Source organism: Cottoperca gobio, chromosome 12, assembly GCF_900634415.1.
Source record: "Cottoperca gobio chromosome 12, fCotGob3.1, whole genome shotgun sequence".
NCBI lineage: Eukaryota > Metazoa > Chordata > Actinopteri > Perciformes > Bovichtidae > Cottoperca > Cottoperca gobio.
In genome coordinates this window covers 19,272,266-19,290,538 of record NC_041366.1, presented here as the reverse complement: position 1 = coordinate 19,290,538, position 18,273 = coordinate 19,272,266, and the positions used below count along the sequence as shown (strand labels likewise).

At 41.3% G+C, this 18,273-nt stretch overlaps 1 protein-coding gene across 4 annotated transcripts in view; it reads right to left on the bottom strand.

The window, feature by feature from the left end:
* Positions 1-2,990: 2,990 nt before the first annotated feature.
* Positions 2,991-18,273, bottom strand: part of fcho2 (FCH and mu domain containing endocytic adaptor 2) — a 37,481-nt gene continuing 22,198 nt past the window's right edge. The window contains exons 12-30 of one of the 4 annotated variants that reach the window (XM_029444226.1): positions 18,069-18,125; positions 17,235-17,292; positions 16,961-17,136; positions 14,735-14,759; positions 13,586-13,625; positions 13,380-13,465; positions 12,112-12,195; positions 10,926-11,414; positions 10,448-10,563; positions 10,227-10,356; positions 9,994-10,077; positions 9,674-9,733; positions 9,052-9,163; positions 8,028-8,183; positions 7,097-7,229; positions 6,049-6,248; positions 5,894-5,958; positions 5,621-5,785; positions 2,991-5,535 (exon numbers count right to left, since the gene is read on the bottom strand). In XM_029444226.1, coding sequence (XP_029300086.1) covers positions 5,513-5,535; positions 5,621-5,785; positions 5,894-5,958; positions 6,049-6,248; positions 7,097-7,229; positions 8,028-8,183; positions 9,052-9,163; positions 9,674-9,733; positions 9,994-10,077; positions 10,227-10,356; positions 10,448-10,563; positions 10,926-11,414; positions 12,112-12,195; positions 13,380-13,465; positions 13,586-13,625; positions 14,735-14,759; positions 16,961-17,136; positions 17,235-17,292; positions 18,069-18,125 — 2,259 coding nt within the window. In that variant the 3' untranslated portion in view covers positions 2,991-5,512. The remainder of the gene's footprint in view (positions 5,536-5,620; positions 5,786-5,893; positions 5,959-6,048; positions 6,249-7,096; positions 7,230-8,027; positions 8,184-9,051; positions 9,164-9,673; positions 9,734-9,993; positions 10,078-10,226; positions 10,357-10,447; positions 10,564-10,925; positions 11,415-12,111; positions 12,196-13,379; positions 13,466-13,585; positions 13,626-14,734; positions 14,760-16,960; positions 17,137-17,234; positions 17,293-18,068; positions 18,126-18,273) is intronic. The other 3 variants (XM_029444227.1, XM_029444228.1, XM_029444229.1) reach the window with 3 other exon arrangements.

The window sequence follows — 18,273 nt, the reverse complement described above, 5'->3', positions numbered from 1 at the left end:
ATTGTAAAGCTGGTGATCTGCCGGTGATAAAAGCAGTTGATAAACTCCCTGTCAGTTTTCTTAACAGTGAATTGTGTTCATGTTTTCATTGCCAGAAGGAAACAGTCGAGTGACTTCTGCGTGCTGTGAGTGGAAAATGTGACAGATGCTTTTGGATGGGAGACGTGTTCCAGATTTGAGTTATTCTAAAGAGGCCGTCTGGGTTTTGGAGTGAGCAGGAGTAGCGGAGGAGAAGAATCCATATTAATGCAATAAACTTACACCATGCATGTTTGTTCAGATGGTTTTCCTGGTGGTGGGGAGGGAGATCAAATGGGCACATCAATTCTCAATTGTCCATAAATGTTACTGATGTGGGGCTCGCTCTCTGGACTGCAGAATAACTCAACTCTATGGTTCCAGTGGGCCTTTGGACAAACACAACTGTGATGGTGGACAACTAAGACTAAATGCTCCCTCTGCTCCCACGGTTTCTGACGTTCAGACTCTCTTAATCGATACCAGACAGGCAGAGACAGGCGGCTCGATCATCCCAGAACCCAGAATCAATGTTTAAGGAATAGTTACGCATGTTATGCTCTCTTGCAAAGAGATGGAGAAGATTGATCCCACTCTCATGGTATTAATCTTCTAATCAATCTCCCAAAACGTTAAAAAAAAACTAAGGGACATCTGGGTTCACTGTGAGGTTGCCAGCCAACCAGTGGAGACTCACTGCCCCCAGCCAAGAAATAGTCCCACACACAACCCACGTAAAATCACAACATGTTACTTTCACAATAAAAGCGTTTTTTTGTTTGTTGTAAAAAAAGGATATAACGTGTAAATTAGTGAGCTTCATTTGTGCAGATTGGAGCTAGGATAGCTGTCTCCCCGTTTCCTGTATTTATGCTAAGCTAAGCTAAGTGGCTGCTGCTGTATGTTTACAGGTTAATTTAGTTAACAAATTAAAAGTATGACTAAAACAAAAAAAGATGAGACTCTCTCTCTGTCTCTCTCTCTGTCTCTCTCTCTGTCTCTCTCTCTCTCTCTCTCTCTCTCTCTGTCTCTCTCTCTGTCTCTGTCTCTCTCTGTCTGTCTCTGTCTCTGTCTCTCTCTGTCTGTCTCTCTCTCTCTCTGTCTGTCTCTCTCTCTCTCTCTCTCTCTGTCTCTGTCTCTGTCTCTGTCTCTCTCTGTCTGTCTCTCTCTCTCTCTCTCTCTCTCTGTCTCTCTCTCTCAGAGAAAACATTTTGACAAATTAGTCTAATGACTAAAACTATACTAAAATGTTGTTGACTAAAACTACTCAAACTATGAAGGATAAAAAATACTAAAATGTGACTAAAACTAATGATCATTTTCACCTAAAGAGTTAAGACTAGCTGCCAGAATGAACATTTAGAGCTGAGCCAGGCTCGTTGTGTGAACATATCCAGTCTTTGTGTTACCGACTGTAGCTTCCGTTAGCATACAAAAATGAGAACGGTATCAATCTCGTCATCTAAGTCTTGGCAGTAAAGCCAATCATGTCAAAGTTTTCCTTTTAAGCTGCTACTTGTGTAACATATACACACTCACATCCACAGATCCTCTCAAGTTGTACGAAAGGCCACACACAATGTCTACACATGGACCTTTTGTGAATATGACTTAGATCACATATCTCACTTTGGCCTGTAAGAGAATAACATCGTACACTAGAGACCCTGAGATCTCTTCCTCTTCGTCTGAGCGAGGCGGACGGGGAAAAGTCGAGTCAACACTGATGGCTCACACATGTGAAAAGGCAGCGCAGACGGTGCATTTCAAACAGCAAGGAGGAGGTCTTCAGGCAGAGGGACCCAAGGCATGACTGTAAATATGGACAAGGTGTTGATGTAGTGCTGAGCGTGTACGCACAGTCATGCATACATCCTCCTAAGCAAAGCCCTGCATGAGGTTCCTACATTAGTAACACATGTGTGATGCTGTCTTCAACATTTGTTTCCAAGCCGCTCTCATCCTGCATGTTTGAATTGTGTTCATTTAATAAAACAAACTGACAATGAATGAGCTGTTTTCTCTTGTACTATTGCAACTTGTGATTTTTCAGGCTACAACAACTACATTTAGTAAATTCTGTATATTTTGGGGGGGATTTAGGGCTTTACAGGGCCAGTTCACCCCAAGATGCAATGTCTATTTCTACAGATTTCTGTTTTAAGCTCAAGCATCTGTATATTTACTTATTTTTAAAACGGTTTTATTTTGTATAGTGTTGAAATAAATAAAAAATCTGACCATGATCAACAATCTTTAAGTCATGTTACTTTATACATGCTCTAGGGGTATGCATAATTGCTACATATACTTTGGTTTGGTGTTTTGTCCGTCGCCATCTTGTTTTTCTTTGCAACCGGAAGCGACACAAGAAGGAGGAGCAAAGTACAACCGGACAACGCCATGGTAGCGACCTGTCAATCACAAGGTAGCCATGCGCTAAAAAGCACACCCTGCTGACTCGTCTATTTCACTCTACATGGGAATATAATTTACAAAATTAACAATCATTGATAAGACTTGAAACTAGCGATTGAGACCATAAACTAAAACTAAAACTATTAACTGAGGTGATAAATTAAGTGAGAAGTCGGGTCATTTTATCATAGACTTCTATTCAAGTGGAGTCGCCCCCTGCTGGATTTCAGAGAGAATGCAAGTTTAAGACACTTCAGCATTGGCTTCACCATTCAGACCTGGAGGTTGCTGCTTCTTGGACACACACGCACACGCACACACACACACACACACACACACACACACACACACACACACACACACACACACACACAGTGTAAACAATAACAGAGTCACTGGTAAAAACTTTGCTAATCCAACTAGAACATATTGAGATACTTCACTGGATAAGTCCTGCTGGTGCCGCCAGAGGAGAGATCAGGTGATCACCAAATCAGTCAGTGCACATTTTTTAACTAGATCTTCATGAACAGGCTAAAAGAAACCACTCAGAACACACTTAGTCATTTTAATATATTTGTATATATTCATATATTACACATTTAATACAGGCACAATGAGAAATCATAAAGCAGAGACACAAAGTGGCTGAGATATTGGTAAAAATGTACAATTTATGAGAATCATTTACACAATATTGCTCTCTTTAAACTCTGTTCGATACAACATATAAAGAAGGAAAAGGGTGTGAAAGGATCGAAAAGAAGGAGCCTCTTCAGCTTATCTTGTACGTTTTGTAGGGAGAGCAAGAACCAGCTTGCTAATACTGAGAACAATTACAGAATCTGTGTATCTGACCAAAAGCACTGATATAATTAATAAAGAGAAAACTCAGAGCTACATGTTGATTTTTCACTGTACAAATGTCCGGTGCTACAATTTTAGGATTTTTACGTAAACTCGTTCATTTCAAACACCTTCAAACATTTGGCTGGTTAAAGTTCAGAGTGACATACAAAGTTTAAGTTCAACAGATACAACTTAAATGGATTTAAAACCATTTAATTCTCTTGTTTATTATCAAAGGCTTGAGTCTTAAACCAGAATCATACAAAACATTAAAAACTGGCGATGATATGATGAATGAAATCGGATAAATGATCAAGTGAGACATTGGATGAATCAAGTATGGGATATGAGTTTAAATCACCAGCAGAACAGGTAGTTAAAAACTACATCGAGCCATTTCTATAGCACAGCAGACAGTAAAAAATAAGCCTGGTGTAAAAAGTTATTTCCTAAAATCTTTTCTGAGAGGTCACATGGCCACATTGTGCACAGTGTAAGGAACTCCTGCACTAAAAAAGTTTCAATCACAGCTTCCAGGCAACTACCTACATCTCCAGACACGTCACATACCAGCACATCGACCGATTAAAGAACCATCACATGGTCGAGGTCAATGAAAAACATAAAAAATACTCCATCAAGAAGCACAACAGCCTCTACAGCAGCAACCTTCATTAGTAAAAGACAGGAATGAAGCACCAATCCATCCATTTTTCTATACCTGCTTGTGCTGTTTAGAGTTGCAAGAGGCGTATCCCAGCATGCACTGGGTGAGAGGCAGGACAGGCCAGTAATCTATCACAGGGCAATGGCAGTACTGTGGCACAACGACACTGGATTACTCAGTGTCGGGTAGTTGTGATAAGGCATTTGGATCATTAACTTGGCCTTATTGTGCTACTGCTCACTTACATTGTGTTCTGCACAGCGAGCGTACGAGGGGGGGGGGGGGGGGGGGGTTAAGGTCAACTGACGAGCGTCGAGTAGAAAAAGATAAAAAGTATAAAAGAGTTTGATGATCAAACTCAAATCACAGAAGGCAAAAATGACTTTTCTGGAAGACAGTCGGGTTGTAAAAAGAGGAGATATTTTCCCTTCGACATCCAAATAAAAAAAGGTGTAAAATAAAAAACACAACTGGCACATTGTTGGTGCTCTTCTCATCCACTGTGCTGTAGCAGACAGAGAAACATGAGAGGAAACTTAGATTCAGGCACATTTCTCCATTAATAGGGCACACAAGTGTGATAGGAAAAAGCTGCAAGTTAATTGGGGTAATGTCCCTTGATTCTTTCTTTTTTTTTTAAACATTTGACGCAATGTTTTACAGTCAAGATTGCTGAATTTCTTTTTATAAAGTATAAACATTAAGGGCTTAAATGTATTTTTTTTTAAATACAAAGCATGACTGAAAGGGGGGAATTTACAAGGGAAAAAAGTTCAATTCTAAAAAGACCACACTGATCACATGAGGGGTGATTGTTTCAAAAAAACAAAGCACTTCTTGCATTTTATCCAGAGAAATGTAGCTTAAATCTGGAAACGTCGACACACTGGTGTTGCCTGTTGATCCACAGCAGAAGCGGCACTGAGGTCAGATTTCTTTTTGCATTTGTTTGAAAGCACTTCAATGTTATTTTTAAGCTTGTGCCTTATTGTAAGTGTGTGAGTACAGATTAAACCTTCTTTGCATGTGATGAAAAATCATGAGGAGGAAAAGAGGAAGATCAGTAAACAGAAGATTTGAGTCAGAGCTGGTCGAGCAGAATAATCAGTGTTAATATTTACAGTTCAGAGAGAGAGAGAGAGAGAGAGAGAGGGGGAGGGAGGGAGGGGAGTATTCTTCTCCTCCGCGCAGACACGCTTTTGTTTTATATTCCTTATAGGCTCTTGAACAATGAATATAAGAGGAAGAAGAGCATTTGAAAGATTGTTAGTGCACTTTTCTTTTCTGATTTCAAATACAATATAGATTTATATCTAATTCATAAATTGTTTCGGACTATACAAAAGTGAATTGATACGAAAGCATTATTAGATTTCATATCTACACATTTCCTGAAAACTCGTCTTCTTTTATTCTTTTTTTTTTTTTTTTTTAAACAGTGTTCAATACTCAGTGCCGTTTTATTGTAGTGAGATTCTCGCCTCCCGGGCAAAAGCTCAGATGGATCCAGAGGTTCAGGAAGCCTTTAGGATTTAATTTCTTGAGAAGCAGAGCGTCGCCTCAGCAATCTGCCATATAACGTCCTGCAGAGTAGAAGAAAAGATGTTCAGTTTGAGGTGTCGATGCATTCAATATACCAACGTATGGGTGATCCAGCGCACTACGTACCTGTGGCAAATCTCTTTTTGTTGAGTGAAAGTCTGTATCCAGGCCCCAGCAGCTCCATGTCCACCCCTGACAGGGTGCTCCCCTCACTCATGAACTGCACTGCCAGCGTGGAGGAGCTCGATGGACCATCGGACAGATCAAACTTGGCCCTCAGAGACCCGGCGCCTGGGGCCAAAACACACAGATAAATTCCCTCACTTACACCAACACCTGATCCAGCTCTCCTCTACCAGCTGTCTCCAATTGCAAACAAAGAAGAAAAAGATTATTTACCTTCATTTTCAGACTTTTCTGAGATGTCACTCAGCTTCCACAGACACTTATTCTGCTCTGAATTCCTAAAACAAGAAAAAGAAACCTGTTGAACTAAGGCAGAAAGTTTCCTCACTTGTCCAGCTCCTGCTCGTACAATGAGCTCCACATTTTACCAGATGGAGTTGGGCAGAGACTGCATGTTGGTGACTCCTCCGTCAACTGGCACTAAGATCTGTACGTTGGAGAGCAGACCAGGGGAGGCCATGGACTCTGGGTTGTATCGGTAGTCTACCCGCAGGTCTGATGTGCTCGGTGTGCACTTCCAGTACACGGCCAGGTTGAGGGGGGTTGAATGGATCCCATCAGACTGCACCTAAACACAGCAGCGGTGCAGTACAGTGCAATATGTATTATAGCCTCTCAACTGGGGAAAAACATGTTCCCGTATACGGACAATTCATGGAAAATTAGCTCTTTAAATATAAAAACTAAGTATAATTCTTTTAGTTTTTTACAAACGCAGCCTTTAGTCTTAAAAAAGGTAATGAACGCAGTTTTAAAATCATTTCCATCAACAATGACTTTGGAGATTCTTATAGTGTTTTCATACATTCTATGTACGGTGCTGACATCTTGGATTTTATAGGTCAAGCTTTCACAATAATATTTTTTATGCACAAGGACATCCAATACACACTAATGCAATAATGTAAACACGCCAGTTTGAAGCTATAAAACGAGCGTTTTAGGGTTGTTTAAAGGTGATGTCATCCAGTGGTGGCGTTTCGCGTGTGAGGCTGCAGGGTTTTAGGACCACAGTAGGCCTACAGTATATAGCTGAGGTTTGAACCAGACTATAACATGGTTTTACAGTAGTACATTCAATTTAAGCCAGTTAGTGACCACAAATTAATTAAATTCCTAACTGGTCCAACAGGATTGTGAGGCTGTGCGTCAGGCAGACAACACGGCTAACATTTCAATATTCTAAGAATGTTACTGCTTCGGGCTGGAGGATAAAACTTCTGACACTTTAGAACATGGCGTTTAACACATTACAACAAACATGGTGCATTGGTTGTATTTCTACCTGGGCCACTCGACTCTCATCTTATATCATTTTATACGTTTCTTTATCTTTGTTTGGAGCGTGAAGCACTTTGGGAAACGTGTTTTCAGACGGCATTCTTTACCTACAGGTATGGACTGCGGCTCACTGACCTGGTATTTCAGGATGTCCACATTATAATAGGACGCTGTAGGATTCTGATCGGAGGCTTTCCTGAGGTAGGACGTCAGCGCTTGCATGTTGAACCAGAAGTCCTTGGAGTTTGAGTCACTTTGGGAAGGATCACTAGATATAAAAAAAAGACAAAGCAGTCAGAAAGACACACACACACACACACACACACACACACACACACACACACACACACACACACACACACACACACACACACACACACACACACACTGAATAATCAGAGGCTCTATTATTTATGTCTCTTCCTGGCTTTGTGTTTAAAAGCTCCAATAGCTTGGAAAGAACGAGCCTGTTGTATTCAACCAACTACTAAATCATGAATCCATTTAATTCCAACCATGTGGTTTTATAACAGAGAAGAAGAAGAAGAAGAAGAAGAAGAAGAAGAAGAGCAAGAAACATTAAAAACATGTACTTTTTCTTGACTCTTTAAGAAAAGATATGAACTTGTCACATAAAATCAGTTTTAAAAAGCCCTACTTTTAAAATAGCACTAAAACAAACGTGGCGTGCATGTGAGCTGCACTATACATGGAACACGTTTGACCGAAGAGGTGAAATAATGTATGTTGAATTAAGCAGCTGTTATATGAAGTCTGCGTGAAGTATTTCAGAAGAGACATGGGCTGTTGAGAACCTGGCTGTTAACGTCTGGTGGAAAATACTTCCCTGACAGCTTAATGATAGCTTTATGTCAGATTACTAATTGAATTTCCTCTTACTGACGCAGAATACATTTCCTCCATCCTCCTTCGAATCATCGCGTCCAAATCCCTCTTTCACTTAACCGCGACTCTGACACGTTATCAAGTCGTCAGCGCTGCAAAGTTCTTAGCTTGCAGAGCAGGCAGTTTGTATCGTGCGGAGGAACTTCTCTGCACAGCTCACCTGTATAGAAGCTGCTGGTTGGGGAGGATCTGCTCCAACGTGCTGGTGTTCTTCAGTTTGAAGGTGAGCACGGCCGGGGAGGGGTTGGTGGTGAACACCTTGATGATGCCCATGGGGAACGACAAAGTCATGTCTCCTGTGATCTTCACAATGCACCTGTGGAATGTATGAATATGAAGGATTTGATCATTTAGGTTATCAAATGTCAGAAGATTGTCTCAATTTCTAAGTTGACTAAACCCCCGTCACACTCCGGACCTCTGAAAGGCTTTACCTGATATAACAACTAGATTTTAATGTGTGTGTGTGTGTGTGTGTGTGTGTGTGTGTGTGTGTGTGTGTGTGTGTGTGTCTTAAACAATTATTTGATTATCAAAACCAATTAATAACCACTATAAGCGAGTGCAAAGCTAAATTGGACATATCTGGTCTATTCATGTAACATAGCTCAGCCCACTGATACAGTGCATACAGTAAATATTGAACACGCTGGCTTTAGTTCCCAGGTGTGACACATTTAATATGCATCTGCAGGCTTCTATAGTCTAATATAAATGCAGTTTCTTTCTTCGGTTATGATCGGTGGAGTCTGTGGGGGTAACTGTCCAAAACGAGTCTCAACCTTGCGCCGTGTCTCTGCTGCATTGCTTATGAAATGTTCCATTTGCTAAGCCCTGCAAAAATAAGCCTTTTGCACAGCAGCAATTTAACAGCAGTTAACCAATAAACGGCTGTATGTTTTCTCTGCCCCAGACTATAATCTGCCCCATGTAGGTTATCCACTCTGAAAGAATGGTGTCAGACTAACGCAAAACATTCCACACATGCAGAGCGAGAGGGAGGTACACACACACACACACACACAACCAAAGGTCTGAGTGTAGTGCACGTCATGCAGTACGGCACCATTTACTGTATAACTCGTAAACGTCATATGTGTTTAAATTTAAATTAAAAAAATGTATGTATGCGTGCAGGTCCATGTCGGGGGCCTTTGAGCAGCAGGAGGTCATGTGAGACTCACTTAGAGGGATCAGCTCCTTTGAAGTAAGCATTAACCGATTCTGTGAAGGCCACTGCAATGGGCAAAGCATCTTGGGACGCCAGGGTCACAGGGCTGGGACCGCGAGACGTCCCTGAGAAGGAGAAAAAGGCACAGAGTTTGAGTTCTGTTGACTCTGATGCAGATCAGACTTTTGCAACAGCGCGGTCCAAAGCTCACATCAGAATTAAGAAGGCTTGATCATGCAAAGATGCATTTTGTAATTTACAATATGTGTATTATTGCAATTCAGTCATTCATACATCATCAGTACATTCTGTTATTTTTCAAGTAAGGTACGTTTTTAGAGCAGATCATGCTACAGCTGCTTTAGTTCAAATTAAGTTCTATTAGACATGTTTACCTCAGACAGCATATTAAAACTAAAGTCAACACAAGATGTACCAGTCAAATCATTCATCATTATTTGAACAATCAAATCTTTATATTGTTAGGAGTTGATGCAGTTGAAAGCAGGACAAATGGTGAATATGGAGAGAAGACAGAGGAACATGTGTAGTTGTCCATCCAGCCCGTCAAACTGACTGGTGTTAGTTTGAGTTAAACACAGAGGACAGTCCTCTAGTATGAACTTCAACCGTACCTGCTGGTGTTTCACACCGCTTCTCAAAGGTAGGCAGCTTGGCTATGAACACATCATCCTCTTTAGGCCAAATTAAAAAAGGCAATAAAAAAAGAAAGAAGGAGATAAACAAAACCCAGAGAGCACACATGTGAGAAGAGATGACGCTGAGCAGTCCTACATGTGTGATTGTGACAGGTGAGCTCTAAGCTGACATGGCTGATATGATGAACACAAAGCTAACAGCCCCTAATGATGACAGTCTGAGCACCAAATGTATGCAGAGTGGAGAAGATGAGTGTGAGCATCACGGAAACAAGAGTTTGGAAAGGCAGACTCACTTTGGCTTAGAGGAAAGAAAGGAGAGAGGAAGAGCAGCTCTGGCTCTGGGGAGGAGAGGGGGAGAGCAAAGGTGTGGAGGGCTCCTGCAAGGAGAGGAGTCAAGGAAGGAAGGAGTGAGAGAGGAGGACAACAGCACATTGTGTTGCAGAGACAAACGGTGGAACGTTGGCGAGGAGAGGAGAAGAAATAGTTCCAAGAAAAGAGAGATTCTCTGTATACAGAGGAGGCTCACCAACAGTGGGGGTGTTGCCGGCACTGAGCGAGGCGTTCGAGGACAAGGAGGAAGAGCTCTCTGCCCGGGCGAGTGGTGCAGCTGGAGGAGGGCTGGCGTTCGAGGTCTTGGGTGGGCTGAACGGCCGTACCTGAGAGTCATAAATGGGATGTTATTACAATGTCAGAATGGCAATCAGTGTTGTGTTGCACACACATTGTAGACATGTTGTTGTTACTCACGATCTCATTGATCCCTGTGAGCTTTCCGGTGGGTAGTTTGGGCCTGGAAGAGGGTCGTGGGGGGGGCACGAGGGCTCCAGCTGTAAGCGGGGTCGTCGGTCTATTTGGTACTGGCACTACACAGAGACACACGTGGAGGTTTTACTGGCGAGTGACAAGATACCAGCAAGGGAATCGGGTACAAACGAACACGAATACACTGCGCTTCATTCACGAAGATGCAAAACCATCATGCATCAACACCTTTCAGTACGAAAACCATAATAACAAAACATGTTTACACATCATGACGGAAAGTAAAAACACAGTCCAAATCAATTTCACAAAAAGAAACTCAAACATGTTGCAAACCAGGCCGTGAGTTAGACAAGCGTAATACCTTCAGATACAAAAACATAGTTAATACAAAACAAATGATAAAAGTAAAACTCCAAACCTCAGGCACAAGACACATCTCTATCATCAGTAATAATGTTACCATTGAATATTTTACTTGATGGAGCGGCTGCCATCGCCCTATCTGTGACTCCTGGGAAGACCTCAGAGACCCAGGACTCTTCTCCGCTGCCCGCTGCTTTGCAGTAAGCGTCAGCAGAGTCGTCAGAGAGGCAGCGACTCGACCTGCCGGTGGCGGCCTGAGGCCTCTGGAGCTCCATCACAGACAACCCTGAGCCCTGACGGCGAGCCGGAGCAAAATGATCACTGAAGTCGATCCACTGGCTCTGGGACCAGGTGACGGAGGAGAAGGCGTCGACGCTCTTTGGAGGGCTTTGGATGGGGTCGATTGGCTCGGTCGGCAGGGTGATGGGGGCGCTTTGGGCCCTCGCCGGTACGGGCTTGAGTGCTTGGAAAGGGTTTTCTGGCGAGTCCCAGGGAGAGGATGTGGACGAGGAGTAAGAGGAGACATCTTTGGCTTGCTGGCTCTCGGCCAGCGGAGGAGAGCGCTCCCGCTGTGTCACCGCCTCAGCTGAAGGGGGCGATGTGATTGACAGAGCGATAAACATGACACAGGTGAAGTAAAGTACGAAAGGTAAACCAATCAATATTTTTCACTTCTGTTAACTTTTGCAGGTTTGCCCTCAAAGTTTTAATTTGATGTTGAAGTAGTTCAACATGTGATGTCATGATTTTTCAGACAAATTCAATAATTCTGCAGGTTTTCATCACTTTGAAACGCAGATCATTTGGCCCGTTTGGATCTCTTTAAGAGTTATATTAGTATTTATTTATTTTCTTAATTGTCTCACACGGTACGAGTGACTACTTTAACAGAGATAAACCTAAACACACATTATTAAATCTTTAGTTAGTGACTGTATTGTATTTCTAAACAGTTTACTACATATTGTTTTGCAGCATGCTTTATATGCATCTACTGGAGCTCACGATGAGATTAAAACACATGAAACTCTATGTTTCCATAGTGTTGTGTCAAATTACAGAACTATGATGCATATTTGGAAGTTAAATGAATCCTCTTATCAGCCTGATTTTAAACACACAAGTCAGTCTGACTCTCACACATGTATGTATGTATAATCTCACATGCATTTGAAGTAAAGAACACTTGAACTTTTACATATGAAGGTGAATACCATGCAAAACAGTCGTGGATGAATGCTTCACGTTCTGACCGTCTGATAAACGGGCCACACACATTGTACCTGATGCCTCGGGCGGAAAGACCTCTGAGTCATTCATCGCAAAAGATGGAGATGGAGGGATTGAAAGGAAGATAGAGGCAAGGTCTAACAAGAAAAGTTCAAGTGAATAAAACAACGAAACATCAAATCATTTTGAACTCAGGCAATAATACTGTAATAAAACAAAAACAATATGTAAAACAAATGAAAACGTACAAAACAAATCAACAAATACAAGATATGACATAATAAATGAAAACAAAAGCTGTACATGTTTACAATCAGGGAGAGTTTAATGGTTTAATACCTCACGGGCTTGTTTAATGTGTCCTGTGTGCATTCGGAGCTGCTAATACTGCCGCACTGTACACAGGGAGATTTAACAGGCTGTAAGCAGGGACTTAATTCCCATCACAGTATCTTAATCACGGCACTCTACGACGCTCTTTTGACTTTTAAGCCGAGACCTTTGACAGTAACGAGACAATGTTTGACAACATACGTGCCAGTGGGCTTTATAGCCGACCCTCTGACCTCAACTAGATGCCAATTAACTGTGGATTACGCTTAGCCTAGGCAATGGGTCAGCGCTAATGTCACTCTGTTTAAACATTGGTGTCATGCACGTAAAGCCATGAGAATCCCTCCATCAACACTTACAAGTCAAACAAACAGTCAAATGTTTCTTTGACTGGAGAGACTTCAGGAAGATTTAGATGAAACAGGAGGAGTGCAACATTGGGAAAATGATTTAAAAGACAAAAGATAATTGCCTAAGGTTGAATATTCTGCTTGACCTCAAGGGTCAGTTCCTCCATCTGGGACTGCCCTGAGAGGAAAGTGTTTTACCGAGTAGCTCAGAAAAAGAAAGAGGGGAAGGGGAGACTACATAACGCACAGAGAGAACATGAGATCAAGGAACAGAAAGAGCAAAAAGGAGCTTAAAATGCTAATACTTTGCGTTTTATATTCCTTCTATGTTCTGCATCTTTTCTGTAATTCAATGTATTTACATTCTGTAATCATCTCTCTATACAGAAGCTTTTATTGCCTACCGAAACAGGAAATGATTTTACCTTCTTGATATCAGCCTCACTGTTTAATGTTCACGTATGAAGTTACTGCTGATGCAAAGGCAACATTTCCTGCTGATGCTTCACAATAAAAGCATTGAACCGGCGGGACAGTAAAGCAGTCATAGACGCAGTGTGTTTGTCACTGAGGTGAACACGGTAACTTCTGGATTGGGGATACAGCAGTAGGATAAATAGATAGAATAGATGAATTACCTGTCGATGAGGACACAGAGGAAGAGGAGCCTGCTGCGAGAGTCGGGCCGAACGGGTCCAGAGACAGAAGGTCGTTGTTCGTCAGCCTGCGGGAGGAGAGAGAGAGAGAGAGTCAGATTTACAGGAACGCTTTCACGCACACAGCGTCAACATTTAACTGTAAACATGAAGGAAATGCTGGCAGTCATGAACACTTTCATACATACTCATAAGGCGTTGGCACTCTGGTTTTTGCCAGCTCATCACCTGCAGGGAGAGAAAAACAAAACGGAAAATGAAGACCCACAGACTGACGCACAGAGTGATGACAGCAAAATCACTCTCACTAAAAAATAAATAAAAACCCAACACAAGAAGTTTTCACCGGCGACTATTTAAAGACGTTTGCCAAAAGTCACGACTCAAGTTATTCACACGTTAAACCAGAAATATGAGCCGAGGTTCTGCCTGAACAAACGAGGAAACCTGAAAAGTCATAGAAGTGTATTTGCGGTAAGATTTAGGTTGGATATAATATCTTTCTTCCCAGTCAAACTTAAAATCTTACACAAATACTGCAGAGGGTTTACTTCAAACGTGTTTTTAATTCGATAGTAACACTTTGAAAAACAGCGGATGAAGTGATAAAATAAAATCAGGCGTTGCTTTGTTATTTTTTGCCCCTTTTTCCAAAAGTGTTACAACACAAAAGAGCCAAACGAGCAACCTGAAGCAGCACTTAAGCCCCAGAGGTGAGACGACGGAGAGGACCCGAATGTAAAACCACACATTCTCCAAAATAAACTGAAGGTTTGCAGTGAGAGAACGCAGTGTCAGTGTTAGCTTGTGTCAGCTGGCTGCAGGGGACAGAGATGAGGGGGGTGTAGAGAAAACATACTCACCCCGACCCTGAGCCTTAGAGCTTAATGTAGATACTCCTGTGAGCCCTAAGCGTATGTAGAGTATACATCTATCAATGCAACACCGTGTGTAAATGCATCTTTATCAGTGTTTCAGCTGCACAATGTGAATATTATTACCATTTAGTGACACACACACACACACACACACACACACACACACACACACTTTCTACAAGCTGTGTGAGTTTGCAGAATGGAAAAGACAAAATATAAACTTCTAATTAAGCAATTAATCTTATTGTACCATGGGAGGGGAAATATCCCTCAAGCTCACGTTTACAGAAAAAGAACACTTATTTACTTTTCTCTGGGGATATGTTGGCTTTGGCTAAAGTTTCTGGATTTTAAAACCTCTTTAAAAGCAACGTGTGCCAAGAAAAACGCAGTTGAGAAGTTGCACAGTCATCCGGCAACACGCAGATACAGAGAAGGTCACACAGAGAAAATACTCACTGGACTGGTTCCTCCGCATCTGTCCCTGAAAACAAAAACACACATTCATTATTCAAAGACGCATGCGACCCTCCGCGAAATTATCAACCGTTACTCAATTTATTAGAAAATAAAGACAAAAGTGACACGAGAGAAACGATCCATTTGTCTCTACTTTGCAACATGTGCAGCTTTTTACACGTCTAATAGTTTGATAGTGTTTGTGTAACAATATATAAAGATTTAAAATATAAAGAAAGACAATAAAAAATAGAGAAAACTCCATTATTAACTATTCCCAGTGGCGAAAGGGAATTTTCCACTTGAGAGTTAAAGACAGTAAATCTCTCGACTCACACGTACCAGACGTTAAACCGAGGGTGAAATATTCAGCGGCGCAAAACTGTGCATCTAAGCCCGCACAACGATCAGTCAGGGACAACGGAGAGCGTGCCCCCAACACTTCACCAATTTCCTACACAGAGACTTTTTTTCTTCTTCTGGACATAAATCTGCAGTGTCATGCTGCGTAAAACAAGATATGCAAGGTTGGCTCTTGAGGGTCACCGAGCCAATGGAAACTTAGAGCATCAGTTTCAATAAAGAGTTTATTCGCACAAGGAGAAAGGTGGTGGTTGTGAGGGGAGAGAGAGAGAGGGGGGGGGGGGGGGGGCTGTCAAGGGAGGAGGGGAGAAAAAGAAACAAAATGGGTTTAAGGAACATAGCAAAAGCATTTAACCACCATAGAGCTGTGAGGCCAGGGTTTAGTCCCACAGGCGCTAAGCGGCAAATGGGTTCAATTACGGCTCTTGCTGGCCACACACACACGACTTCCATCGCTGTTTCAATAAAGGGAACACCGCAGAGGGGGAACCGAACAGGAGGAGAAATGAAAAAGACAGAAAAATGAGCACTGAGGGGGAAAAAAGAAAGAGAAGAAAATCTCTCAATAATTCACACCAGATGATGCGACGCTCGTCATCACCTTGGACGTATGTTTTAACTTTAAACCAGAACTTTTTTTGGTAAATGTGAAATAGGAAAAAGGATGCGAAACAGAAATCTGAACGGACGGAGAGGAAGGCGGTTTGTGTTTTTTTGTACGTTAAGGATGAGAAATTGTGGGTTTGAGTCTCGACAACAACCGAAACCAAAACTGCATTCAACAAAGTCCAAGGTTTAAAAGAGAACATCTTTCCTACTAGAAAAACATCCTCTATTAACTTCTTTATCTTTTATTCCTACAAGGGGAAAAACCCCAAACTAACTCCATAAAGTATTCATAAATAACCACAACAAAGTCCTGTCAGGATCAAGTGAGCTCCAATAAAAACCAAAAGAGTGAAAGCAAACAAAGAGAAAGGAGGAAGAAAGAGTGAGCGCACACAGGGAGGAGACACAGTGGAAGCAGAGGGAGAGGCTGCAGGAGAGAGAGAGAGAGAGAGAGAGAGCCGTGAAGAAGATGCCGTGACACTCGGTTAATGTGCAGCTGGGGAGTGTGGCGAGTGAAACCCACTAGACCCCGCTCCACGACAACATTACCAACAACAACAGCTCAGTGCACACACAGTGCACACACAGTGCATGTTTGCAAACAAGCAGTAGTGGCTTTAAACTTTAATGGCAGTGGCTATTTTCATAGAGCAGCGGAGATTGAGTGATGGGGAGGCACAGGGTGCTGAATGAAGGGCTCCATGACTGAGGTCACGGAGCAGACTGGGCTCTCTCTCTCTCTCTCTCTGTGTGTGAGTGTGTGTGAGGGTGTGTGTTGCCTGGCGGCCACTACCGCAAGGCATTCCTACAAGAAGGGCAAGTGTGCATGTGTGGGAGTCTGCAGTGAAGGCCAACTAAATCAGATACTTAACTCACAAATTATTGTTTCTGCGTTCTTCATATATTTTCTTTAAAAACTGAAGAAAACGATCTCAAAGCTGTTTGACATGAAACTGAATTCAAAGTAAAGACAAACCATGAAATGTGTGCAAACAGGAAGCTCACTGAATCAGCAGCCAATGTGACGTGTGAGATAAATGAGATATAACACATATTCCTTTCCAATGTAAATAAAATAAGCTCCAAGAAAGAGTGACTAACGGCGGCTACACGAGGGACAGTCGAGGTGATGGTGTTCCCATGCAGCCCGACGGAGCTTCCATATTCTCCTGTTGCCCTCTAGTGTTGCAGAGCGGCGGAGCAGCACAGCAACAGGTTTGTGTTTTTGTATTTGGTGTGTATTTCATGCGTTACCGAGGTCGAGGGTGACAGGATGATGTTTCCAATCGAGGCTTTGAGCTCGTCGATGGTGGCTCGGCTCTGGGGCGGGCCGTTGTTTGGCTGAACGGGCTTGATCTCTACGTGGAACTTCCTGGGTTCATCGTCATCCTCCGTGTCGCTGGACGAATAGAAGGAATTCTCTTTGGCATGTGAGCAAAAAAGAAACGTTAAGGAGACAATAACAAAAACAAAAGGGGAGCAGAGAAGAGATGAGTGTCAACAGTTTTCAGACAAACTAAAAGGATATCGTTTTCATTTGCTTCCGGTCGGATGCAGAAGCCCTCGGCATCAACCTGCGGAACGTTCTACAAAATACAAAAAGAAAAATGTTTAAAATCAAACATTGCTGCACTATTCAATTAACACAAAGTAAAACATAAATGTATTACATGTGTAATTATATTTAAATGTAATTTATAAATAAATAATAATAATAATTTAATTATTTTAATTATATTTAAATGTAATTTATAAATAAATAATAATAATAATTTAATTATTTTAATTATATTTAAATTTAATTTATAAATAAATAATAATAATAATTTAATTATTTTAATTATATTTAAATTTAATTTATAAATAAATAATAATAATAATTTAATTATATTAATTATACTTAAATTGAATTTATAAATAAATAATAATTTAAATTATATTTAAATTCACATTTTCAATCTAATAGTCAACATTAAATTAGTACAAACAAGTAATATTATACACTTCATTTTCAACTTATGTCAAAGCTTTCAAACATAGTTTTTATTATTTATTGTCATTAAGTGTAAATGTGTTAATTTATTATCAATAGATGGAGAGTTCATCTTTCATTTATGTATTCTGATTCTAATGTGTGTGTAGCGTACGGACATAGTAATTAATACAGGAGTGTGAAACATGTAAAAAATAAATCTCTATATTTATGAAATTATTGTGATTTACCAAAAGTGCTTCTTGTTGTAAAGCAACACGTTGTTAAGAAATATATACAAATAACATCTTTTAATATTATTATCATTAAAAAAAAGAAAGGAAAAAGAGTCTGGTGTGTGTGTGTGTGTGTGTGTGTGCGCTTGCTTACAGCATTCTGGATGTCTATGGCCCCGTAGTATCCAGGGGGAGCCCCATTGGCAGTGTTCTACAAGCACAAACAGAGAGAAATGAATGAATGAATGAGCAAATCCACAAAAACAAACAGGAGGGAGGGAACAGAGCGAGCGTTCGAGAGACGGAGACGAACGAGGATCTCTTCCACCTCCTCCTGTTTGAAATCAAAACACAAGTAG